The sequence below is a fragment of the Salvia splendens genome, chromosome 22 (genome assembly GCF_004379255.2).
Source record: "Salvia splendens isolate huo1 chromosome 22, SspV2, whole genome shotgun sequence".
NCBI lineage: Eukaryota > Viridiplantae > Streptophyta > Magnoliopsida > Lamiales > Lamiaceae > Salvia > Salvia splendens.
The window spans coordinates 1,212,230-1,239,195 of NC_056053.1; the positions used below are offsets into that span (position 1 = coordinate 1,212,230).

Consider the following 26,966-nt stretch of genomic DNA (forward strand, 5'->3'; position numbering starts at 1 on the left):
TATAAATAATGTTAATAGGAAATTGAAATGACACTTTTTTGTTTAATATTTGTAGCATGATCTGATTGAGAAATTAATGAGAGCAACGGTCACTGATATGTTGCCATTTGGTGTTCTAACATTTGTACAAATATTTAATATCAATAGTTTAATCTTATATTTGCAGGTCTGTCTCAATATTACCCTGACCCATTTTAATTTGGGTAAATTGCTTCAAAAGTCGTCAACTTTGCAAATAGTTTGGTATTTCCCGTAAACTTTAAAAGTTGCATGAAAAGTCATGAACTTTACCATGTGTTGCAAATTTCCCGTACGACCCGACCCGGTACATTTCCGGCAAAAACTAATCCTACGTGGCTTGCCGGAGCCGTGACATGGCAAAATCTCCGGCAGAACAATAAAACGACGTCGTTTTTTAGTTTCAGTTAAATTAAAATGTATATCAATTTAGGGTTTATGTCTCTTCTCTCTGTGACAGAAATCTCAATTCCCGTCGAGATATCAACTATTTCTTCTCCATTGCGACATGTAACTGGTCGCGACTCGTCAATCTACAATCCCATCGTGTTTCCGGTGAGCCACGTAGGGTTAGTTTTTGCCGGAAATGTACCGGGTTGGGTCGTACAGGAAATTTGCAACACCTAGTAAAGTTCATGACTTTTCATGCAACTTTTAAAGTTTATGGGAAATACCAAACTATTTGCAAAATTGACGACTTTTGAAGCAATTTATCCTTTTAATTTCTTATTGTGTTTACAAATTTCAATCCTATAATGCAACGGTGCGATCGTACCCTATGAAAAAAATAGAAAAAACAAGATCTCAATTAGTATTAATAATAATTATATATGCGATTTCTGCAGTATTATTCATGATAGAATTTTAGAAAATAACTTCTGCACATACAAACTACAGAGTATTTTAAGAAAATAATACTTATGTCTCCAAAGGAATACGGCATAGTTACATAATACTTTAATAAATGATAGTACAGTATATATTTTAGTTTTATTTCAAGTATTTTTCAGTATGACAAAATGTAGTTTAATTCTTCCTAACGGACTGTAGTAGTGCTAAATGGTCACATTATGACAACCTACGTAAAATTGAATTAATAAACTTATGTGTTTACTTATTAATTAGTGAAATATTAAATGTGGTGGCTAATCGGAGAGTGTGACGAAAGAGAAGAGAGTGGAAAAGAAGTGATAATCTATATATGGAGCCGAAATCTTGTAAGATAAAAATGCAAAATTAGATAAAGTTGAAATGAAATAAATTTAATATTGAGCCAGACTATAACATGGTTTCATAGATTTGCTTTTAATTGATAAAAGATGATGAAATAATTATGGTATCCGATGAGCCCAATAAATCTAATGTCACGCAGCTAGGAAATTATTTTTCATCTGATTAATTACTATAATAAATTTCTTTGACCATATAATTAATTAATATGGCCTACCTAAAGTTAATGGGAAAGTCTAATAATAGAATAGCTTTGCATAATTAATAATTGTGTAAGAAAAATAAATAGTAATTTATATTTGGACATATTGGCGCTATGAACCTAATCTCGAGGACTATAATATTATGACAACAAAAAACTTGACCACCATAATTAAAGCAATCAATTAAAATGATTGTTCATCTTTTCCATACCAAAAAATCACTAACCAAAACGCGTTGCTTGTCGCCTTTATGTTCCATGGCTACTAATTAATTAGGTCAACATCATTGTTTTACATCTAGCTAGGATTTAATGAATCTCATGTGAAACAATTTATTATCGGAAATACTTCAAATTTTGAAATAATTTATTAGATACTGTGGTATTAATGATAACTAGTATTAACACCCGAGCTATGCACGGGACATAAGAGTTTCAAATAATGAATATAAAATATAATAAATATATAGAAAATAAGAATTGAAAGCAATATAGAGATTTAAAAAAACAGAAATGTACTTATCTTGTCTCATTCAAAATTAAAAAATTTACTACTTTCCGGTGAATGAAACATTTATGCAATTTTAATTTATAATCTAAGTGAAGTAAAAATAATAAAATTAATGACAAAAATAAGATGTGTGACTAATGATCTAAGAGTATGAATTATGTAGAATAAGATATACAAATAAAGAAAATATGTGTGAGTAAAGATGTTTATTGAAAGTGCTATGCAAGTCATTAATCCAAATAAAAGGCAAACTAATATATAAATTTAATAGCTTAATTTATAAAAAATTAATTTAAAAAAATATATGAAATATTAAACATATCCACATTAAATATATGAATAATTTAAATCATATAAATTTAAAACTTCTTTGAGAAGTCAAGTTAGAAAATTTGTATTATCTAATAATCACATTTTAGTTGACTGTTTATTTCTTTCTTTTAATTTCAGACCATAGCATAACTTGATATACATTGCCAAAGACTAAATGAATTTTTTATATTGGAAATAATAAATTTCTTACTTCCCGCCACATATACGTATAAAAAGTAAATTACTACTATCACTTAAAATAACTATAATATTTTATGCATCTTGTTTGTTTTGAATAATGTCATCTTATTCCTTAGTTTAATCTATAAACTTAGTAGTATTGTTTAATTAGAGGCGAATTAAAATATAAGAACTAAAAACTTTAATTGAGTAAATATAGGATGGAAATTGTAAGCATTACATATATGTGTTGTCGTTTAGCTTGTAAATTAATTCGGAGAAAAAGTATTGCAATAAATGATTAAATCTCAATTTTAACCTAAATAAATGGAAGGCAAACTAAACTCTCTAGCACAATTCCAATTTAACTCAAATATAAGTCTAGTTAATATATAAATTTAATAACTTAATTATAAAAAAAATTTAATGGTAGTGCACTATGTAAATGTGTTTTAAAACTTCTTCAAGAAGTTAGCATTTTATTGGGCTATTATTTGTCTAATTGTTTTTAGCTTAAAAATTATTTTTGAATAGAAGACACATCATCTTTTTATTTTCCCTCCAAAAAGAACATTAAGGACTTTTCATCAAACTTGCGTTTTAGATTAGGATAGATAATTTATATTTGGAGTATCTAACATGAATATGAAAAAATCAAGTAAAAAAAATTGGAGTGTGAATTCCTGTGAAAAACAAAAAGAAGAGAGAGAGAGAAAGAAAGGGAATGGTGGTGGAGCAGAGTGAGCTGGTAGCAATAGTTTAATGGAATCATCAAGACTCGTCCTTTGTTCTCAATTTCCCCATTAAATATATTTAACTCAATCAGTATAACCCTAACTACCTCCACTTCACTCTCACTCCCAAACTTTTTCACCCACCACCATCAAAATTCAATCCAGCATACATCAATTTGGAAACTAAGACCTACAGTCTCAGCTACTTTAGTTTGCTTCTGCTTGCGTAGCACCGCAAAATTACTTCTTCATGATTGAATTTCATTGGCTGCATTTGCTTCAAGTTTCCTCTTGTGTGAAGAAAAAGTGGAGTAACATATAGCGTTTTTGTGCAGTAATATTTGGGGGTTTATTCTTTTCTTGGATCAATGTGAGTAAAGATCTTAGCTTTTGTGTGTTTTATCCCCTTTTTCTGATTTTGTTTGGGTTTCTTATTGTTTTTGTGGCTGATTCTTTGCTTGATGCCACCGCTTTCTTCACACATTTATTTATAAAATCAGCCTATGGTGTAGGTAAATTATTCACATGGAGAAAATGTGAGTGGGATAACAGTAAAGTTACAGCTCAATCTCAACATCAAGCTGCATTTTCGGATCATTCATTGCTTATTTACTCATCTGTCTGGTAACTTTTTGTCTCTTCCTAAAATTTTCAATTTCTGAATACTACATATATGTGTGTGTGTTGAAGGGGTTAAGCTTTTTTTTGGAGAAGGGAGATTTAGTTGATTGATATTGTATATATGTGCAATTGCAGCTTATTTTCTTGATTTCTTTTCTTTGGGTAATGGTTTTGGATGACATTGTTTTTCTGTGTATTGATTTTGTATGTATGAACAATGTACAGATTCGATCTGCGAGGATTTGTGGAGTTGGGAGGAATTTGGGCAAAATGAGGAAGGTGGAGTTGAATGCTTGTGTCTTGATCCTAATGTTATTAGGAGTTGTGGTTTGTGGGAAAGCAGAGGTATATATTGTAACGATAGAAGGCGAGCCTGTGATAAGCTATAGAGGCGGCGTTAATGGGTACGAAGCCACTGCAGTGGATTCTGATTCTGATGAGAAGATTGATGTCACCAGGTGCTTCTAATGCATCCTTTCTTTTACCTCAATTATCTCTTACTTACTTACTTACTTGCTCTATTATTAGCAGGTGTTGGTCTAATAATTGATTTTTTGTGAAAATAGTGAGACTGATATATTGTTTACTTTTAGAATTATGAAATATTCATAAACAACTCGTTTTTGTCATGTGTTAAGTTTCTGAAGTCCACTTGTTTGGAGTTGTTTCACCATACTTTTCGTGTTGTGAAGTTATGCCCGATTCTGTAATTTCTACATGTGATGATGCTCTTCTTTTTTAATAGTATGATGCTAAAATTGAGGTTTTGGAAACATTCAGTATAGATTATTCATCATTCATTAATTTCTCTGTGATATATATAGTTGTGAATGTAATGTGATATCTTTTTTTCTTGGAGTACTTACACTATGAATTTTTACACTCCAAGTAAAACTGTCATATGTTGGGTGACCATAGGAAGACTTGATCACACTGTTCTCGAACTCTTTTTCATTTCTATGGCGCATTTGATTTAATGAGTTGTGTCATGTTTGTAAACTTCGTATGAGGTTTCCTGCTTGATTCTGATTTCTGACCGATTAAATTTACATCAATGAGCACATACGAAGCTGAAAACTAAATATTGTGTTCCGTCGTGTTCTCTTTCTGTGTTTCAGTGATTTGGTCACATCGTATGCCAGCCATCTAGAAAAGAGGCATGATATGCTTCTCGGCATGCTGTTTGATGAAGGAACCTATAAGAAACTCTATAGTTACCGTCATCTTTTAAATGGATTCGCAGTTCATACTTCACCTGAGCAGGTGACATCCCGCTCTTATACTTTTGCGTTGCTTGTTTTTTCTTTATTCATCGAGCCTATCAGCACTGGAACTCCTTTACATGCATTTCTTACACCTGAGCTTATTAGTAGGCAGAAATACTTAGACGAGCACCTGGAGTGAAGTCTGTGGAGAGAGATTGGAAAGTGAGGAAACTCACGACCCACACCCCGCAATTCTTGGGACTTCCAACTGGAGTGTGGCCGACTGGAGGTGGATTTGACAGAGCTGGAGAGGATATTGTGATCGGCTTTATTGATTCTGGAATATCTCCTCATCATCCGAGTTTCGCAACGCACAAAATCGATCCTTATGGACCAATTCCCAAGTATAGAGGTAAATGCGAGGTGGATCCAGAGACAAAGCGAGACTTTTGTAACGGGAAGATTGTCGGAGCTCAACATTTTGCACAAGCAGCTAAAGCCGCTGGTGCATTCAATGCAGATGTTGATTTTGATTCTCCCCTTGATGGGGATGGACATGGAAGGTTCGTTTTAATGCACTCTTATATTGTTTAAAAGCTTTGTTCTTATTTCCAAAACAATAAATTGAATCTGTAACTTAAGCACTCGAGCTTAAGTTTGCTTGGCAATTTTTATGCAGATATGAAATCCTCTTGCTTTCTATAAACTAGATAATCTGTACTAAGCTTAGTAATTTGTCAATGTATACGTTTCAAATTCAAAACATTAATTTAACAATATCTTTTATAGTCACACAGCGTCTATTGCTGCTGGTAATAATGGGATTCCAGTTCGGCTGCATGGATTTGAATTTGGAAGAGCAAGTGGGATGGCACCCCGAGCTAGGTAAGGTTCTTTACTATTGAGTTTTTGTGTGAGTCATGACACAAACCTTTCGCATATTGTTCTCAGTTTCCAAATCCTTTTTGATGATATACTACATTTTTTTGTGTAGAATTGCTGTTTACAAAGCCCTATATAGATTATTCGGTGGATTTGTTGCTGACGTCGTTGCTGCCATCGACCAGGTACACTCAGTTATCTGTTAATTCTGTCTGTAAAGCAAGAAGGAATCCTAGTCTGCTTTTCAAGTAGATATATTTCTCAATATTACCATAAATTTGCTCAACTCTGAAATTTTAACATCAAACCAACAAAATATAGGCTCAATAATTCAAATTTTATATCACTAGTTTCTTTTATTGAATTTAAATGACTCTTTTTGCCGTTGACTAGTAGCTTTACGTTTTAACAGGCTGTTCACGATGGTGTGGATATCTTGAACCTCTCGGTGGGCCCCAACAGTCCTCCAGCTGCTACAAAAACCACATATTTAAACCCTTTCGACGCCACCCTTCTTTCAGCCGTCAAAGCTGGAGTTTTTGTTGTACAAGCAGCCGGAAATGGAGGTCCGTTCCCAAAAACCTTGCTATCCTACAGCCCCTGGATAGCAACTGTAGCTGCTGCAGTCGATGATCGAAGATACAAGAATCATTTCACCATGGGAAACGGGAAGATTTTAGCCGGACTTGGCTTGTCTCGTAAGTCATATAAACTATCCACTAAAGAATTCTTTTGTAGTATTTTCTAAAAAATCTTAAAATTGATTTGGATTTTCTTGTGTCGACTCTTCCTGCAGCTGCTACGCATGCAAATAGAACATTCACCTTGGTTGCAGCTAATGACGTGCTGCTAGATTCCTCTGTGGCCAAATATAGCCCTTCCGACTGCCAGCACCCCGAAGTCTTGAACAAGAACTTGGTGACGGGGAACATTCTTCTTTGTGGTTATTCTTTCAATTTCGTTCTTGGCACTGCTTCAATAAAGAAAGTCTCGGAGACTGCTAAGAGCCTCGGTGCAGTTGGCTTCGTCCTAGCAGTTGAAAATGCTTCTCCAGGGACAAAATTTGATCCCGTCCCCGTTTCGATTCCCGGGATCCTCATAACAGACGTTACCAAGTCAGCGGTAACTAATGCTCCCCCTTTCTGCTCAATTCTTCATGTTAAAAGTCGAAGAATTAGCTCATTTATTTGCATATCGTCGTTGGCTGGTCTTGTCTTGCAGGATCTCATTGACTACTATAATGTGTCTACATTTAGAGACTGGACGGGGCGAGTAAAGAGCTTTAAGGCAGTAGGAAGCATCGGGGACGGTCTGAGGCCCATACTCCACAATTCAGCTCCGCAAGTAGCTCTGTTCTCCGCTCGAGGACCTAACATCAAAGATTACAGTTTTCAAGATGCCGATCTCTTGAAACCGGACATTCTAGCCCCCGGCTCTCTAATCTGGGCTGCTTGGGCCCAAAACGGAACCGATGAGTCAAACTACATAGGTGAAGTTCTCTTCATAGCATTACCACTTTATAGTGTTACTTAATTAGGTGACGAATCGTAAAAGTAGCTCGTTTCTTGAAGCAGGCGAAGGATTCGCGATGATATCTGGAACTAGCATGGCTGCCCCTCATATAGCAGGAATAGCTGCTCTTCTGAAGCAGAAGTACCCTCACTGGAGCCCTGCTGCTATCAAGTCGGCCTTAATGACCACATCGACAACCCTTGACCGGGCAGAGAGGCCTCTTCAAGCCCAACAGTATTCTGGATCCGAGACCGTGTCGCTCGTTCCAGCAACACCTTTCGACTATGGAAGTGGACATGTCAATCCCCGAGCAGCTCTAGACCCCGGGCTCATTTTCAATGCAGGTACGAGGCACTAACGAATTTCCTTTCTTGATGCCCAAATTTGGACAATCCCGTGACTTCTCTTTGCTTGTAGGATACGAAGACTATTTGGGATTCATGTGCACGACCCCAGGGATCGATGCTCACGAGATCATGAACTACACGCATACGCCCTGCAACTACACGCTCGGCCATCCATCGAACCTGAACTCACCCTCAATCGCGATCTCACACCTTGTGGGAACCCAAACAGTGACAAGAACCGTGACAAACGTGGCAGAGCAGGAGACGTATGTCATATCAGCAAGGATGTCCCCGGCAGTGGCAATCGAGACCAGCCCTCCAGCAATGACCCTAAGAACCGGCGCATCAAGAAAGATATCCATCACGCTCTCAGTCCGGTCAGTCACGGGGGGCTACAGCTTTGGCCAGGTCTTGCTCAAGGGAAGCCGGGGGCACAAGGTGAGCGTCCCCGTCGTGGCCATGGGCTATAACCGATAGGGCGCGTGATGTTGGGGTGTTTTTCGTCTCCGAAAATATATAGATGGGTCATGTATAGATAAGTAGTACAAAGGGGGTAGAGACTTGTAGTCTTTGCCCTTTAGTATAAGTTTTGACATTAGTGGTATATTAAGGTGGAATGCCCATCTTCTTCTTCTTCTTCACCATGTAAGAATGTGGCCTTGCTTTGGACAAAGGCTTTTGTAGGCTTGACATCCTTTTTTATGCTGTATTTTTGAGTGGATGTGTTGTAATAATACAACTATTAATTTTTGGACGTGGCAAGATGATCCATATGTTGGGACCACAACTATGTTTAATAATAATAGAAAATGGATTTGTCAATGAAAATAATACTCCCAGTCTCTCACTAAAGATGACGTATTTTCTTTTTTAATTTATCTTACTCAAGATGATCTATTATTAAATATAAAAATTCATTTAGCTCTATTTTATTTTCCTATCTTACTTTATTCTCTCAATCTAATATAAAATAAAACTGTATAAAATTTTATGCCACCCAAAAAAGGAATCATCTTATTTGCGAACGGAGAGAGTAATAATAATTTGATAAATTCTATAAGTCGGCTTCAAGGCTCAAGGCGAAGCATTACATTTCACCCAAGTGGATCGAAGAGAAGAATTGTAACCTTTATCTTATCAATGTGAGACGGCAAATTAAAAAAAATATTGGTACTATTTAAATTATAACTTTATTATTATTTTATTCAGTTTTATTATTTTTATATGAATTAAATCAAATTTGTTGCTAGTAATTATTCCATAAAAATCATTTTCAGCAATTACATGTCAACTTAATTAATGAAATTATATCTATGTGGTGCTGATGCGGATTAAAACAGAGCCTAATTTGATTTCCTTGTCACAATGAAATGCGAACCATCGAGAACTAAAGTTTTGAACTTCTTAACATTAAGATATAAAACATGCAAATTAATAGAAGACCCAAATTTGATTAAAATGATAGCAACAATGATGTTTCAAGTCTCCATAAACGACATCGTTTCACGAACCATCTTCTACTCCAGCACAAATTTCACTGAAATTTAGTTTTGTATGACAATTACGAATTGTATATGTAATAATGGAGTGCTCATTTCAGTTGGAAGAAGCTCGGCTAGAAAGGAGTTCGGTAAGCTCGGCTTACCGAGCTGGAACTAGCCTGGAACTAGCCGAGAAGAAGAAGAAGGCAGAAGTCGGTAAGCTCGGTATGGAAGCTCGGTAAGGAAGCTCGGCGTTGAGCTGGAATGAGCCGAGAAGGAAGAGTTCGGTTGTAAGCCGAGAAGGAGTTCGGTTGTAAGCCGAGAAGGAGTTCGGTATTGAGCCGAGGAAGGAGTTCGGTCTTGAACCGAGAAGGTAGAAGCAACCTAGCCGAACTAGCCGTTGGAGCAGCAGTTAGTTAGCTGAGATGTAGCGGTTATTCTTCTTGCTTTCTTGATTCTTCTTGTAGTTAGTTAGTAGCAGTTGCTACTTGATTATAGAGCTTTAAATAGCTCACCGTGTATGTAGTTTAGAGTAGAGTTTAATCAATAAAGAGTTTTCCAGTTTTCTCTCCAAGATTATCATCTTCAATACTCAAAGTGTGAGTGTGTGTGTTTTCTGCATTGTGTGATCTCATACAACAGTGAGTGTGTGTGTGATCTTATTGAGTGTGTGAAAGCCTTGTGTGTGCCAATCCTAACAAGTGGCGCCGTCTGTGGGAAGGGATATTGAAGCTGATTTGCAGAGGATCAAACGGTTTCAGAGATGGCAGCAAGGCTTGATGCAGAAAAGTTCACAGGCAAGAATGATTATGGCCTGTGGAAGATGAAGATGAAGGCGGTTTTAATTCAACAAGGCTTGGCGGCAGTTCTTGCAAAACCAGAGGAGAAAGGAAAGGCTCCAGTGCTTGATGAAAAAGCTCAGGCAAAGATGGAGGAGATGCAGCTCAAGGCACATTCTGCAGTGATTCTGTGCCTTGGAGATAAGGTCTTGAGGGAAGTTCAAGAAGCCAAGACTGCAGTGGAGATCTTGGACAAGTTAGATGAAGTTTACTTGGCCAAATCCTTGGCTAACCGGCTGTATCTCAAGAAGAGGCTGTATGCCTATAGTTTTTCTGGAGATAGGTCCATCATTGAGCAGCTAGAGGAGTTCAACAAGATCATTGATGACCTGGGATCTGTTGATGTCAAGATTTCAGATGAGGATAAGGCCATTCTCACATTGAATGCCTTGCCTAGCTCGTATGACCAGCTAAGTGATGCAATTATCTATGGAAGAGATAAACCTATCACCTATGCAGAAGTCTATTCAGCCTTGATGGCCAAAGAACTCCAGAAGACAGCCAACAGAGGCTCTGCAAGCTCCAATGTTCAAGCTGCAGAGGCTTTGAATGTGAAGAAGTTCAAGAAGCAGAACTTCAAGAAGAAGTTTGAGGGCCCTAAACCCTCAAGTTCTGATGCTCAGAAGGAAACTAGAGCTTGCTATTGGTGCAAGAAACCTGGACATTTGAAGAAAGATTGTCATGCATAGAAGAGAAAGATGGCCTCTGAGGGACATAATCAATCTGATTGTGTGGAGAGTGCTGATCCCCCGGCTCAACTCATGAATATCAGTGATAGTGGGGTCAGTCATAGGTGGATAATGGACTTGGGGTGCAGCTTCCATATGTGCCCCAATAGAAGCTGGTTTCATGATCTTCAAGAAGCATCGGGTACGGTTGTTCTTGGTAATAATCACATTTGTCAGATCAAAGGAATAGGGAAGGTAAAGCTAAGCCTACAAGATGGCTCTATAAAGATCCTAACTGGGGTGAGGTATATTCCAGAAGTGAAGAGGAACCTCATCTCATTGGGAATGCTGGAGCAGAAAGGGTTCACCATATTGATGAGTCAAGGAAAATTGTTTGTGAAATCTGGAGATGCAGTGATGATGGAGGCTGACAGAGAGCATATTCTCTATTATCTGAAGGCTAAGGCTGTTGATGGAGAAAGCAATGCAGTGTCGGATGATTCCATAATGCTATGGCACAAGAGATTGGGCCACCCAGCCGAAGGAAGCTTGAAAGAACTCATCAAGAAGGGTCTGATCTCTGGAGATTTCAACAAGATGGACCCCTGTGAGCAATGTATACTTGGAAAGGCTAAGAAGGCACCCTATCCTACAGGTATTCACTCTTCTACAGCCCCTTTAGACTACATACATAGTGATCTTTGGGGGCCTTCACCGGTGTGTTCAATTGGTGGAGGAAAATATTATCTAGCTATCATTGATGACTATACAAGGAAGTTGTGGGTATATATTCTTAAAGAAAAATCTGAAACACTCACAAAGTTCAAGATATGGTGTAAGGAGGTTGAGCTAGAGAAGGGTAGAAGTGTTAAATGCTTAAGGACAGACAATGGCCTAGAGTTCTTGTCTGCTGAGTTTGATCTGTTTTGTAAATAGAAGGGTATGAAGAGGCACCGGACTGTTCCTGGTAATCCTCAGCAAAATGGTGTTGTGGAAAGGATGAATAGGACAATCCTAGAGAGGGTGAGGTGCCTACTTCTTGGGTCTGGTTTGAGCAGCAGATTCTGGGGTGAGGCTGTGTATACAGCAGCCTATCTCATCAATAAATGCCCATCTACTGCCCTGAAATCTGAAACTCCTGATTACATGTGGTATGGAGCTCATAGTGACTACTCAAAATACAAGGTGTTTGGGTGTGTGGCCTATGCTCATGCTAGGCAAAGTAAGCTTGAAGCTAGGGCTCTGAAATGTATCTTGCTGGGGTATCAGAGGGGTGTTAAGGGGTATAGGCTCTGGTGTATTGAGCCCGGTAAGCAGAAGGTCTTGGTGAGTAGGGATGTGGTGTTCTTGGAGGATCAGATGCCATTCCTGAAAGATAAGCCGGACTCCAATGAAGATGAGGGTGATTTCTTCAAGGTGGAGCCTGTGGGGGTTGGCCTAGGAGCAGGTGGAGTTATTGACTCAGGGAGAGAGTCTGATTCAGATAAAGAAGAGGCTCCAACTCAGGGCAACCAGGCTGGTGAGTCTATATCAGACTCTATCAGAGACTATCAGCTTGCAAGGGACAGAGTTAGAAGAGAAACAAGGCCACCAACAAAGTTCTCTGATGTTGTGTATTATGCTCTGTGTGCAGCTGAAGGTATTGATGGTGCAGATCCACTCACATATAAAGAAGCTATGCAGAGTAAAGATAGAGAAAGATGGATTGAAGCCATGAATGAGGAAATAGAGTCTTTACTCAAGAACAAAACATGGATTTTGGTGGACAAATCCAAGCTGAATACAGATGGAAAGGAGAGGAAGCTGATCAGTTGCAAGTGGTTGTTTAAAAGGAAGGTAGAAACCACTGATAAAGACAGAATCAGGTTCAAGGCAAGGCTGGTGGCTAGAGGCTTTACACAGCAGGAGGGAATCGATTTCAATGAAGTGTTTGCACCTGTTGTGAAGCACACTTCGATTAGGATTCTATTGGCTGTGGTGAATCAGCTTGACTGGGAGCTACAACAGCTTGATGTGAAGACAGCCTTCCTCAATGGAGATCTAGAGGAAACTATCTTCATGGAACAGCCAGAGGGCTATGTGAAGATTGGAGAAGAAGGCAAGGTGTGCCTGTTACAGAAAAGTCTTTATGGACTTAAGCAAAGTCCTAGACAGTGGAATAAGAAGTTTGATGCACAGATGAAGAAGATTGGCTTCTCCAAGTCAGAATATGATGATTGCATCTACATCAAGAAGGCAGGCAGGACTCCCGTTGCCTACCTATTACTCTATGTGGATGATATGCTACTTGCAGGGCCTTCTATGACAGAAATTCAGAAAGTTAAACAAGATCTGAAGTCAAGCTTTGAAATGAAGGATCTAGGAGAGTCAAGGAAGATCCTAGGCATACATATTCAGAGAGATAGAGGCTGCAAGAAGCTGTGGATGCTGCAAACTGACTATATTGAGAAAGTTTTGCAGAGATTCAAAATGGAAAATGCAAAAGCTGCATCAACTCCTCTGTCCCAGAGTTTTAAGCTATCAAAGGAACAAGCCCCTAAAACTAAGCAAGAGGCTGATGAGATGGAGGCTATCCCTTATGCTAGTGTGGTTGGAAGTGTTATGTACACTATGATTTGTACAAGACCAGATTTGGCTCATGCTATCTCAGTGACTAGCAGATACATGGCAGACCCGGGGAAGGAGCATTGGAATGCTCTTAAGTGGATATTGAGGTACATGAAGTCAACTAAGGACTGGGGGATTGTGTTCAATGGCTGGGAAGGTGAATCTGAGGAGGTTGTGCAGGGCTATTGTGATGCAGACTATGCTGCAAACCTGGACAACAGAAAGTCCCAAACAGGTTATCTTTTCACCATGTTTGGAACTGTAATCAGCTGGAAGTCAGGGTTGCAAAGTGTTGTTGCTCTCTCAACAACAGAATCAGAGTATATAGCTCTCACTGCAGCTGTACAGGAGAGTTTTTGGATTCAGGGAGTGATTTCTGACTTTGGTTTTGACCAAAAGACAATGGTGATTCATTGTGACAGCAGCTCGGCTATGTGCTTGGCTAAACATCCGGGTTTTCATGAAAGGAGCAAGCACATAGACATAAAGTTGCATTTCATTAGAGATGAGATTGAAAAGGGAAGAGTGAAGGTGATTAAGATTAACACCTTGCACAATCCGGCTGACATGCTAACAAAGTCTCTAGGTAGAGACAAGTTTGATCATTGCAAGAAATTGATCAATGTTTGTGCAAGAACTGAGATGAGCCCTCAGGTGGAGAATTGTAATAATGGAGTGCTCATTTCAGTTGGAAGAAGCTCGGCTAGAAAGGAGTTCGGTAAGCTCGGCTTACCGAGCTGGAACTAGCCTGGAACTAGCCGAGAAGAAGAAGAAGGCAGAAGTCGGTAAGCTCGGTATGGAAGCTCGGTATGGAAGCTCGGTAAGGAAGCTCGGCGTTGAGCTGGAATGAGCCGAGAAGGAAGAGTTCGGTTGTAAGCCGAGAAGGAGTTCGGTTGTAAGCCGAGAAGGAGTTCGGTATTGAGCCGAGGAAGGAGTTCGGTCTTGAACCGAGAAGGTAGAAGCAACCTAGCCGAACTAGCCGTTGGAGCAGCAGTTAGTTAGCTGAGATGTAGCGGTTATTCTTCTTGCTTTCTTGATTCTTCTTGTAGTTAGTTAGTAGCAGTTGCTACTTGATTATAGAGCTTTAAATAGCTCACCGTGTATGTAGTTTAGAGTAGAGTTTAATCAATAAAGAGTTTTCCAGTTTTCTCTCCAAGATTATCATCTTCAATACTCAAAGTGTGAGTGTGTGTGTTTTCTGCATTGTGTGATCTCATACAACGGTGAGTGTGTGTGTGATCTTATTGAGTGTGTGAAAGCCTTGTGTGTGCCAATCCTAACAGTATAAAGTTACTATGAATTAAAAAGTTTGGAAGTGGTGAAAATTACGAGAAATCCACCAAAAACAATTATTTAATTGATAATTTTATCATGCAAAATTAAAGCCTAGCAACCTCCTTCAAAGGCTCAAAGCTAATACACTTTGGCAAAGATAATCAGTGTAATTAATATTTGATAATCATATTTGCTCACATAATATTTTATTAATAAGTTGTTTTGGTGTATTCTGTGGGTGGCTTTCTAAGACTTACACGAAATGTTTTACTTCCCAATGTATCGAAAGCAGAAAGCAATGGCTTTAAAAAGGCACAATCCTATATTCTCTCTTTACCATCACTCTTTACAACACAAAGCTCAAATCCCTCTGTCCATCCCTCTCTCTCTAAGTTTCATTTCCATATATCATTGCAATCTCCTCAAATGGTACATGTTTCTCTCTTCTCTTCTCTCTGATTTTCATGTATATATATCTTAATCTCCTCATTGGTAATGTTTGATGTTCGGATCGTCGACTGCAACAGTAGTTTATAGCGGTTTTCCGGTAGTATTCCGGTGGCTTAGTATCCCGGAAAAACTATTTAGTTATGCATATGTGACTTTGTCACGAATTTAAATCATAAATCTCTTGAGATCAAAGAATCATTTTCAGTATTTTTTAGTGCAATTAATTTCATTGAATTGACTTTACGCTAAATTTAAGGCAATGGTCTAATATTTTCAGAAAGCTATACTAATTTTCACGATATCTCAAACAATTTTGAGTATTTATTGAAGGCATATATATATTGTATGTTTATCTATACTGGCAATATTCTTGCAGATAATAAGAATTTGAATATACCTCTGTCATATCTTAAGAATAAAGTAGGTTCTTCAACTTTGTGTATTTTCCAATCAAGAATATATTCAATTACTAATTTACTTTAAAGTTTATTGGACACTAGTACTATATAAAAAATCAATTCAACATTGAAAATTTCTACTGTAGCTTCATCCACGCGTCATTTACGCGTCAATTATAGTAATTTAACTATTTATAATAAATGACATTTTTTATATAGGTAATTTGTCAGATCATAATTTAATATATTCAGTACTAGAAATGTATGCATAGAATAGTCAACTTCAATGCTCATCATTAATTTATGCAGATAGATATTTACATATTATGCTTACTATTATTAGTTAATTTTTTCCCATTTCCATAATATGCCCTCATAAATCATATCAGTATCAGTCCATCTATTAATTAAATATTAACTACATAAGTTTCAATTGTACAAACAATCTGGTAGAAGCTTTTTCTCTTGAAGCATAGAACTGGAAACTAGCTTTTTAAATATATACAATTAACTTTTATATAGTTAATGCTGTGTCTATACATATATATCATAATGCTTTTAGGTTCTTCATGATAATAGTGAATTATATGAAGATCAATAACTCACATTAGTTTCTAGTTCTCATTCTATAATATTCCTATACCATAAAAGTATTAAACTATGATGAATTACTTAATATACTTATTATTGTGAAGAGAAAATATATAATCATAGCTAGTTATGGCTATTTGACTAAGTTTATTTAATGTTCAAAAAGCATACAAATTGTAAATTGTTTGAATAATGAAATGTATATGATATTAATGCTTTTAAAGTAAATAGGAAATGAAATAGCACTATATAATAAATAAATGAAGCAAGACTAATTTATATTTGATACATATATGTGAAGACATGGAAATCACAAAGCAATGGAAAACGAACAAAAATGATTCTCGTTTATATCGTATTAAAATTTTCATAAAAACGGCATTTTCCACTCAAATACACTTTTATGACGATTAATCAATAAACTATCCTTCTTAGCTGTCTATTTCATAATTAGTTATAATGTATTGTCATGCTTTAAATTCGTTGACAACGACAATACTGCGCATAATTTGATCGTTTAATACAAGAAAAAATCTATGTTCCTTAACCATATTATATATTCCATAAACTACAATTAATTATACACATGGTCCCACTTCAACAAATACACTTTAGGAAAATAACAAAGGTTTTTATTATTTCAATTCACAACCCCAACAAACTTTCTCCCTTTCCTTTTGTTCTTTTTCACTATGATTACAAAATTATTAAACTATGTACCAACAAATAATTGATCTAGCCAATTCAAAGATTTGAGTTCCAATTAATTATTTCAATATTTATATACGATATTCCAACATATTTCGAAAATAATTCAAATGCTATGAAGCAGGTAAAAGGGGAGAGTTTGGAAAGAAAGGATGGAGTAGTTCTAGCAGCGCCGTTATCTCTCGACGGCAACGACTCCGATTCCGACTACAAAACGCCTAACATCATCCGACGGATCCTCAGCCTTCTAGGCGCCGTTAGGCCCGGATCCGACCTCACGCGCCTCCAGGCAACTTTTCTCTCTCCTGACTTATTGGTAAGAGGAAAAAAAACGTTTTATCAACTGAGCTGTGTTTCATTAATACTGCAGCTGCCGCCGCAGTTCAACATTCCAAAGTCGCAGCTGCAGTTGTACGGGGAGTCGGTGTACTGCGTGAGATCCGACATGTTGAGCAGGTGTGCCGAGGAGGTGACGCCCCTCGGCAGACTTGTGGCAGTCGCGGCGTGGAACATCTCCACGCTGCGGCCGTTGCCCTTTGGCGTCGCGCCTTACAACCCGCTTCTCGGAGAGACACACCACGTGTCCGTAGGATCGCTCAACGTGCTCGTAGAGCAGGTATATACATATGAGCAAAATCAAACCTAAAATCCAATTTATAATTTCTCCACATATTATAATTTTTTTAAATTAATCTATGCAGGAAACGCTTCTTAATTTTTTTTTAAAAAAATCATACTATATATTTTCGCCTTTAACATAATTTCTTGGATCCGTCCTTGATCATGAAGGTGTCACATCATCCACCGGTATCTGCGCTCCACGCTACGGATGCGAAGCACAATATAGAAATCGTATGGTGTCAATCCCCTATACCGAAATTTTGTGGTAAAGATATCAAACCTCCTAAGTACATTTCGAAAATGCAAACATACTACGCCCTATGTCTCGATTTACTATTTTAATAAGTAGTTTTACATTTTTACTAACTTTTTCAACTCACGTATTTATTCCACTGCGCTAACTAAAAAACATTGTTATTTAAAAAATGTGACATCTCATGCAGGTAGTCACATTGAGACAGAAGTGGTCGGGAAACGGCAGATAAAGCTGGTCGACAAAAACGAAACATACGTGGCCAACTCTCCAAAACTCATCATAAGATTCTTGCCCTTTTCGAGCGTAGAATGGATAGGAAATGTGATAATCCGATGCCAAGAAACTGACCTTGAAGCGCAACTTAGTTACAGAGGCAACTCATTTTGGCCACGACCCTCGGTGCATAGGTCGATTAAGGGGAAGATCGTTAGATCATCGACCTCAGAGACCATTTACGACATCGATGGTCATTGGGATAGGTAATTTCATTTAATTTACGTCGCAACGATATCTGTAAATTACCGAACTTTGGTCAAATTCTTAATCTTCACGTTAACTAAAAATCTGTTTCAATTGTTTAGAAGCGTAATGGTGAAAGATGTTAGAAATGGGAAGCAAACAACTATCTACAATGCCAAAGAAACAATTTCAGGATTAAAAACTCCAACTCTCAAGGATCCAAAGGTAAAGTATACAAGTTTTTTTACTTCTTTATTCCCTATTTTTTTTAAACAAAAATTAATAATAGTTTCTCACTTACTACCGTGGTAACTCTAATCTCAACTTATTAGTTGAATGAGAAAAATAATTAGAAAGAACACTTTGTTGTATTTAAAAAAAATTTACATACTAAAATATTCTACGGATCTTGACCTTTCAAACAGTCGGATATGATATATTTCTGGGTATATTGTATATATAATGAAATGTTGGTTGTGTAGGCGGTTTCGACTAGTGAGTCGAGCTTAGTATGGGGTGAAGTGAGCCGAGCCATACTCGAGAAGAGATGGGACAAAGCAAGGGAATGCAAGAACGAGATTGAGGAGAGACAAAGAGAGATTGCAAGGGAGAGAAAGTTGAAAGAAGAAAAATGGATTCCAAAGCATTTTACAGTGTTCCATAGCAAGGAAAGTGGATGGGATTGTGTACCAAACAACAATGTTGTTGCCCCTGCTCCAATTGTTGTTATTGACTAATCACACTTTGTAAATGAAAAAATATAGTATGATTAGTTAAGCAATATTTATAAAGTGGACTTTTGATATAATTTGCTTTGACAAAAAGAATATGGTAATGTGTCAATTGTGCACTAGAATGTTACAACTTTAAAGACCAATATATTTGTATAAATTTACTATCTCGTGGTCCAGTGTCGCCTCTAAAGATGAAACAACTTTATCTCGTTGTTGTTGGAACCTTGAAGCGTTAGTACAAGTTTAGTTTATTGATGAGTATTCAATGACATTGTTTAGGTAATAAATTTGGTTGGAGATGAAACTGAAATTCCATCTCTCAGTAGTGTGAAAAGTGAAAACTTAATGAATTAAAACTGCAAGATTAAGAGCTAAACACAACTTGAAATGCAAATACTAACATAAGTAATGAATAAATATATCATTAATAATACACTACTTAAAAACATCAAACGAATTAAATCAACAATATTAATAATTAAAATCTCTTCATTCTATATAGAAAACCTGACAAAATTTTAACAAAACAATCTATGAGAGAGAGAGAATCTGACAAGGCTATATTTGCAACTTGATATCCAACTTATACAAAAGGTCAGCTGGAAGGATAGTGCCCTAAATCCCCAGAGTTTTACAACGTATAACATAAAAATAGCCCAAATGGAGGGAAAAATTAAACAACAAATGGTTGTCCCCAAGGAGGCAACACCGGCTTTGTCTTCGTCTTCAGTTTCTTTTCAACGACTTCCCATCACTTTCTGCCACCTTACCCGCGCTTGCAATCCGAAAGAAGCCAGTGCTTTTACCAGAGCAGAAAGTTAAAACTGAAATGGGGACGAAGGGTGTGATGCGCTTGAATCCACAAAGAATCGGTACTCAAGTCATCTCTCTTTCATATAGACGTATAATTGGGGAAGAGTTGGATCAAGTTGTCAAGGGTTTCGGGCAAAAATTTCCTTGCAAACAAATAGCATGGACGCGGATTCCCGTTCCACAGGCATGGTGTGATCTGGACTTGCTTCTGCATTGTATAAGCCTTGATTCGATTATTTTCATAAAAAGTTGAACGTAGCATTAGCCAATTACAGTAGAATATTAAAACTAACCTTTTCTTCACTTGTAACGTGCACGCTGTCTGAAATGGACTGCAACAGAAGTTAGAAATGAAGGGCATCAGTGTATATACTACTTAGCTGATCATAACTAGACCGCACAAAATATCTAAAAGAATGCTAGAGTAAAAGGCTGGAAAATCTAATTAATCGTGGACATAAAAGACAATACTTAAAAATGTGAGTAAAATCTCAACATAACATGACATACTGTGATATTTCTCATCAGGTCATATGTCACATCCAGTGCCCTGTACGACTTCGGATGCCACTTTCCTTCAGACCAGTCAACATGTGTTACTGACCAGTTGGCTATTCCGACAGGATCAAGCATCTGAAATGAGGCTGAAACGTGCTCAAACACTAAACGTAGAAGTAAAAGCAAAGGATGGAGAAATTTGAAGACAGATATAACCACAAAGAGAAAAGGGCAACGGTTCTCACATAGAAAAAAGTGGGCAAATAGTGCTCATCAGAGTAGCAGTTGCGTCCCTTTTCCATGCCTGGCTGTTCAATCAAAGAAATGAACGGCAAAAGTCACTCAGTAAAATGAACTTATATTCAAACAGTTGAGACAGCTAGTAATTACTGAAAGGGATATCCTGAACTGAACTTAAGGCCAATTGCAGCTATCTATCTACGTTTAGTGAAAACAAAATGGAAATACATTCTTATCACCTGAAGATGCTCATATTAACAAATTTACAGATTTTAGAACAAACATTAATTCACAAAAGAATTTCAGATTCCGTCCATTTTGAGCATATACACAGCATGTCTAAGCCACTTATATCAGGAAATGTACATCCAAATGTTCATCAATATCTATGGAACATATAACCTATTGATCAAAACTTCAATGTAAACAAGGTATTAGCTTTTGTTACCCGGCAATAGTCCCTGAACTTGGAATAGTATAGATTATCAGCCATAACTATAACAGCATGTTGCCGCTTCATTGTGAACCACTGCATAGTTCAAAACAGTAAATATATCAACCATAGGCAAATCATGGATGCAATAAAACAGGCTCTCAAAAAGATAAATATGAAGCCAGATTACATAAATGGACATGGATGATTAAATATTAACAATCAGTTTCTGTTCAATTACTTATCGTGAACATTAGACATTTATCAAAGTTAATTATTAGACCTATTCAGCAAGGAAACCTGATTTTGTTTTTATTAGGACTGTATTCTCTAAATTCAAAGCAGAAATTCACCTGAGCACCCTTACGGAAGTCTTGCTTCTCAACTTCAGGTAGCATATTTTCACTGTATCTACCGCTTCCATGTGGACCAGGATCCTCGAAGCTGCACAAAAGAAGGGTTAACAATTCTCCTTCCTCTCATATCTACTTTTAATCAATGATACCATTAATTGCAAAAAATGGCAGTTCGATAATAAACTTTAGTCAAAATCTTCAATCAATAAGGATATCAAAAGTATAAACAATACCCTCATGGTTGGTGTAAATAACAACCTTCATATTTTTACCGTTATTGAACAAACTAACTTAATCATCTGGATTTTTTTACTGAATGGTAGCGTTCTTGTGAATGTGATGAAAATAATAAAATAGTTTTATTAAAAATTCACTATAGTCATCATGAGTATATATCCCACATTATGTATAAGTTCAAAAGGACAGCCTACTGTTTATAAGATTACATCCACCTTCCAAAGTCTTGACATCTAAAATAATGATGTAATTCCTGAAATCTACACGGTCTGCCTGCTATGCCAAATTTATGAGAAGTCTTCTACAATTAAAATGTTTCTGAGTAATTTAGAAACCTTATCTTATGTGATAGTAGAGAAAATGACAATATTGAGAAGGGGTGTCAGGAGCTTTCCAACTACCTCAAATATGTGTTGGTCATAATCATCAATCCATTGCTTCATTTCCATCTCAACAATTTTTGGTGTGTTTATATTCTTTCGAATGCATATCAATGTTAAAAAACTGTAAAAGTTCTCAAATGCTTGAAATGCATAAAGCGGAACATCTGATCAATTCATTGAACTCTAGTACCTAGCACATGATATTTAGATCTAACAATGTAACTAACTTATAAAACCACTAGAGAATCTGGCCAATTAAAGAGACTAGCACAAAAAAGAAGTGGGGTGAACCCAAAATAGTTAACTTACCAATCTACAAAGCTCACATTTGTGTACATGAGATAGTTGTACACAAAATCAAAATCACGGAGTGGTATGCAGCTGCATTTGAAGAAAAATCTTAATCAGTAAATGAATTCCTTGAATGAGAAAAATGATATCACAAAGTTATTTTGTGGCAACCTGTCAGAAAGCAGTACAAAATGTTGGTTCCCAGGATCTTTCAGCGCATGTCCTAAAAGCCTCCTTTCTGCATCAACCATTGATATTTTCCCCCATACTACCTACAAAAGATAGGCATAATAAGACTCTATAATGATATCTTAATATCTACAAGAGTTTTAAAATTTTATCTTGACCTGAAGATTTAAGATGACGGCTTAGCAAATATTGATTTAGTTAGTACACATATTGGTATCTTAATATCTACAAGAGTTTTAAAATTTTATCTTGACCTGAAGATTTAAGATGACGGCTTAGCAAATATCTTAATATCAATTGGTATCTGGAACACATATTACTGAGAAACTGACAATAATTCTTAATTCCCCTTAGTAGATCAAGCACAATGCACAGCTGGAACTGTGTCCAAGAAATCTACACTATTGATTACTTAGGGAATCAAAAAATGTTTTAAAAAATATTTCCCATATGAAATGGTGGTGAGAACAAGATTGACATGAAATCTCTTAAGCCTAGCCAGTACACTTCCCACCCTCATGTGTGGATAGTTGTTCTGCTCATTACATCTTTTTAAGCCACATTTGTTAATAACCCAACTGCTATTAAAAAGAATCAATGAGAAATGAGGAACACACCGAGCTGCTACGAATTTCCCGGTTGATAAAGTAACGGCTAAAATGTAGAGGTTTATCCTTGGATGCATGTACATAGACAGAGAATCTACCTTCATGACCCTGCAAGGTTGGGCAAAACTTTGTTAACATACTCAATGTCAGCTGATTGAAAATTGCTGTCGCCGAGAAAACAAAGTAAAGCAGTAAAAATGTATAATGGGTAAAGATGTTCTTAAATACAAAGTAAAGCACTACAATTAGCAAAACATATTGGAGAATGTTCTTTCCTGCCCTCCACCTAAGAAGGATAACTGATATTGCTATAGTTCTATTTAGGCAAAGACCTTGTGGATAACAGCATTAAAAGATCAAGCTGCCATGGTATCCAATATAAACTCATTAATATTTTAAGTACTCTAGCCATACAACATTTCTACAAGTGGCACTCAGACAGCAACAAGAGTTCAACAAGTCAATAATGCAAAAGCGGTGAATTATCATGGCCGAAATACAAAATTGCGATTTCAGTATAAAAAAATAATAAAATACCTGGAAGAATTTATCCCACAGCTTCTCAAATGGCAACGCACCTGGTGTGAGAAATAGGAAAGCAATTTTTGGAGTTGTTTGTATAGCAGGAGGCATGTCCAAAATATCTCTAATTACGACACGGGCAGCTATTTCCTCATCGGTAAGTTCTCTAACAGGCGAAGGTGGAAGCCAACTAGGCATTCCCTTACAACCACGAGATGAGAAAACATAGCACGCTGCTGAATTTTGAGGTGGATAAACATAGGCAAAAACCAGGAACAAACTAACTAATGACACCAATACAATAATCCATGTCGGCTTTCTCAATGGACCACGCTGGCGAGACCCTGGCATTATTTGCGTGTCTTTAATGCCTATCCGCCATGCCGGAGACGACTTCATCTAGAAATTATGCATCACGGGTCCACTCCCACAGATATTTTTGTGTATTCTTTCACCTCTCTCCTCAAAGTGCAAAACGAACAGGAGTAACCTTGTCCTATCCGCCTAAAGCAGATCGCAGGGCAATGGATCTGCTATCAAACTGAAGCTGCAGAGAAGACATAGTAACAAATCATTTGCAGCTGCACGGAAAAAGAGAATCACTATAACTTGGAGCCTGAAGGTAAGTTTAGAGTTATCTCTAGTTTCCAGTGAACTTTTATGTGGAACACTAGCTGACAGTCAACCAAACTATGTAGTACCAAATTTTCAGATCATCTTAGTTGTAGATTACATAATATAGATCAGTTAATGCTTAATTTGCGTATGAAACATACCATTACCATTAAAATATGCTGCAACATATACCCCAGCTCAAGATCAGGAAACGAGAAAAAAAAAGGAAACCTTATCATAAAGTTCAAATCACTGAGGGTATATGTAAGAAGAATAACTCAACAATGAAAGAAAGAGATCTGCTCATTGAAGACAAGGCCAATAAAGGGAAAATCAAAACAGTACTTCACATCAGCACCCACACATTGATCCCATCGTCAAAAAACTGCTAGCAAGGAAATAGCACCAAGTAAAGGATGAAATCTAGTCAGATTTAAATTTCCCAAGCCGCTCAAACTTCAGATTCTATTGCCAGAACAGGGGAAGAAAAGGAGGAACTTTGCAACCAAAAAGTCAACACCAACCTAATTCAACACAAAATCGGGAATCCCCAAACATCAAAAAGGTTACTAATCCAATCCCACTCCCCCACCCCCACCGACACGCGCACGCCACCAGCTCCTCGGATATCAAAACAATCATTGGGAAAAAGGAAGCATTTATAAGCACGGGCAAGCTCAACCAACCTATCCCCTCTCCTACATTAAATGAACCCCTTCGCCTCCACTCCATTTCACAAAAATCGAAAAACATCTCTCTAAAAACACGATTCACAAACTAGTTCCATTGCCGTGAGAAATCAACAGACAATACCTGATTGAAAGAAGCAGCTAGGAGGTCGGAGAAAGGAGATCGGAGGAGTAGAGCGGGAAGATCTGTATGTACGTGTATAAATTATTGTGTGTGTGGATCTAGGGCACGTTGAATAATTGAGCCAATCAGAGAGACTGTGGGCATACTGAGACGATGAATCTAGGTATATATATTAATATATGTATATAAATCCGATGAATTCAGATTGGTTCCAATACACAAATGATGATTCTTGTGTGTGGATTTTGCAGACGGATTTGGAGGATTCGGAATTCTGGTGTGTGTAGTGTGTGTTTGTGCGCTTTTTCTATATCCATTCCAGCCGGCTATTTTTACAACGTTAATTTTGGATTGAATTTTCTTTTTCTTTTTCTTTTTTTTTAAAAAATTTTGTTTTTTATTTTGTTTTGGCAGAGGGGTGGTGGTGGGACAGCTATTTACATGTTTGTTTAATTTGTTTATTGTTTATTTGAAAAAGCTCCAATTTTTTAATTTACATAGAATGTTTCGTTTTTATTAATTTGGGATATAATATACTAGTACATACAACTACATGTTATAATTCGTCCTCCTTCCATACATAATTAAAAGTTATTATTTTCGTTGATAATTGTATAAATTACGTGTAAACTATTCATATTTTTTCTAATAATTAAAATTTATTATTTTCTTTGATAATTGTATAAATTACTAAAAATCATTTAATTGTAGTAAATGAATTCCCAATTCCATAGGGCGTACAAATAAAATTAGTATAGCTTTAAAAGTTACTTAAATGTTGTGTCCATATATTAAAATGCTCATGTTGCTATTTTTTTATACAATTTCAATTGTCGCAAATTTTAATTACCATCGTTTTGACAGTGGTATTCATATCGAAGCACATGTGTTTGCCTCTTGGTACAGTTCATTAATTTCTAATTTTGGAATTTTAGGGTCATCAAATAATGGTGATTTTTTGTACTCTTTGATTGTCCACATTATTTATCTAATTAATCGAATGTATTATCTAGTTAAAGAAATAGTAATAAGTTTTTTAGGCTCTCTATTCCTATTAATGGTTTTGTTTTGGACCATCCATAAAAATTAGTCTCTTTTTTTGTTAAATACTTTCTTCTAATAAGTAATTATATTTTTCACTAACAACACTTTATTTTATTTCCTGATAATTCTCATACTTTTTTAATTTTAAATTGAAACTCATATCATGTACTTCTATTACAAAGACTATCAGCTGTGGATGGAAAGACCATATGCTAGTGTATTTGATTAAAAATATTGTTTAAATAAACTTGTAAATTAAACAATTTTGATTTACATAACCTATTGTTGGCATCGTATTGTACATATTTTAAAGCGCACAGTACAAATATGTTTTATGCGTTGGTCTGTTCTTAGATAGGCCATTGTTTTCTCCGTAAGTAGAATTGATTAAAATCATTAAATATTATGGCCAATCTCCTTAAATCAAATAAACAAGGATTATTACATAGAATTAAATAAAAATAGTTCCATAGCAGTAAAGTCATTTTATCATTTTGGTACGAATTAAATAAAAATATTTCTTCTGTAGTAGGGGAGTCATTTTATCATTTGGTGCGTTCTATTATAATGAAGTCATTTCCTAGTCTAGCAAAAATCAATAGAATTCTTCTATCTTACTTTATTTTTTCTTACTTTATTCTCTTTACATTTCTCTATCTTTTTTATTTCTTATTTTATTATTCATTTACTTAACTCACTTAACAAAAATATTTATTAAATTGTATGATGAAATGAAACTATCGTGGCATGGTTCAGTTACCAAGATACATAAGAATAGAAGCCTATACTGTAAATGAAATATTATATACATATGTAAATGACATTAAGTTCAATTATACATCACTTTTTTGGTTATAAATTGATGATAACCCTATTAACATAATAAATATTGGCGGCAAGAAAATATAACGTTATTGCAGTGAAGATCAACCTAGTGACATAGATTAAGATTCAAAATTCCAAAATAGAGACTTCAACAACAAATATATACTACTCCATGCCTCTATACAATAGCAATAGGATAATAGAATTTATGTTAGGATGAGATCTTTACAAAATTTGTACTCCCTCTGTTTCTTCATA

The 26,966-nt window shown here is 36.4% G+C and overlaps 3 protein-coding genes across 6 annotated transcripts; 2 read left to right on the plus strand and 1 right to left on the minus strand.

The window, feature by feature from the left end:
• The first annotated feature begins 3,196 nt into the window (after positions 1-3,196).
• Positions 3,197-8,508, plus strand: LOC121787486 (subtilisin-like protease SBT2.6). Its single transcript, XM_042186218.1, has 12 exons — positions 3,197-3,557; positions 3,700-3,811; positions 4,034-4,266; positions 4,927-5,071; positions 5,182-5,576; positions 5,803-5,898; positions 6,008-6,080; positions 6,308-6,593; positions 6,692-7,017; positions 7,117-7,384; positions 7,470-7,751; positions 7,825-8,508. The coding sequence occupies exons 3-12, from the start codon at positions 4,079-4,081 to the stop codon at positions 8,229-8,231; spliced, it is 2,466 nt and encodes an 821-aa protein (XP_042042152.1). The 5' UTR covers positions 3,197-3,557; positions 3,700-3,811; positions 4,034-4,078; the 3' UTR covers positions 8,232-8,508.
• Positions 8,509-14,920: 6,412 nt separating this feature from the next.
• On the plus strand, positions 14,921-18,915 carry LOC121785755 (oxysterol-binding protein-related protein 4B-like). 3 transcript variants are annotated; one of them, XM_042184179.1, is made up of 7 exons: positions 14,921-15,053; positions 16,893-17,060; positions 17,142-17,387; positions 17,561-17,657; positions 17,836-18,127; positions 18,230-18,332; positions 18,590-18,915. In XM_042184179.1, the coding sequence occupies exons 1-7, from the start codon at positions 15,051-15,053 to the stop codon at positions 18,842-18,844; spliced, it is 1,164 nt and encodes a 387-aa protein (XP_042040113.1). In that variant the 5' UTR covers positions 14,921-15,050; the 3' UTR covers positions 18,845-18,915. The 3 variants fall into 3 exon arrangements, with proteins under 3 accessions (XP_042040113.1, XP_042040114.1, XP_042040112.1); XM_042184180.1 differs by having other exon boundaries at positions 14,930-15,053; positions 16,896-17,060; XM_042184178.1 differs by lacking the exon at positions 14,921-15,053 and having other exon boundaries at positions 16,547-17,060.
• A 383-nt stretch (positions 18,916-19,298) lies between these two features.
• LOC121788108 (glycosyltransferase BC10-like) lies at positions 19,299-25,157 on the minus strand. Of its 2 annotated transcripts, none has more exons than XM_042186983.1 (11): positions 24,840-25,157; positions 23,427-23,958; positions 22,899-22,997; positions 22,264-22,364; positions 22,111-22,182; positions 21,179-21,269; positions 20,841-20,921; positions 20,398-20,460; positions 20,165-20,287; positions 19,948-19,986; positions 19,299-19,862 (listed from the first exon to the last, which is right to left on the minus strand). In XM_042186983.1, the coding sequence occupies exons 2-11, from the start codon at positions 23,808-23,810 to the stop codon at positions 19,734-19,736; spliced, it is 1,182 nt and encodes a 393-aa protein (XP_042042917.1). In that variant the 5' UTR covers positions 23,811-23,958; positions 24,840-25,157; the 3' UTR covers positions 19,299-19,733. The 2 variants fall into 2 exon arrangements, with proteins under 2 accessions (XP_042042917.1, XP_042042918.1); XM_042186984.1 differs by having other exon boundaries at positions 23,427-23,992.
• Positions 25,158-26,966: the final 1,809 nt, after the last annotated feature.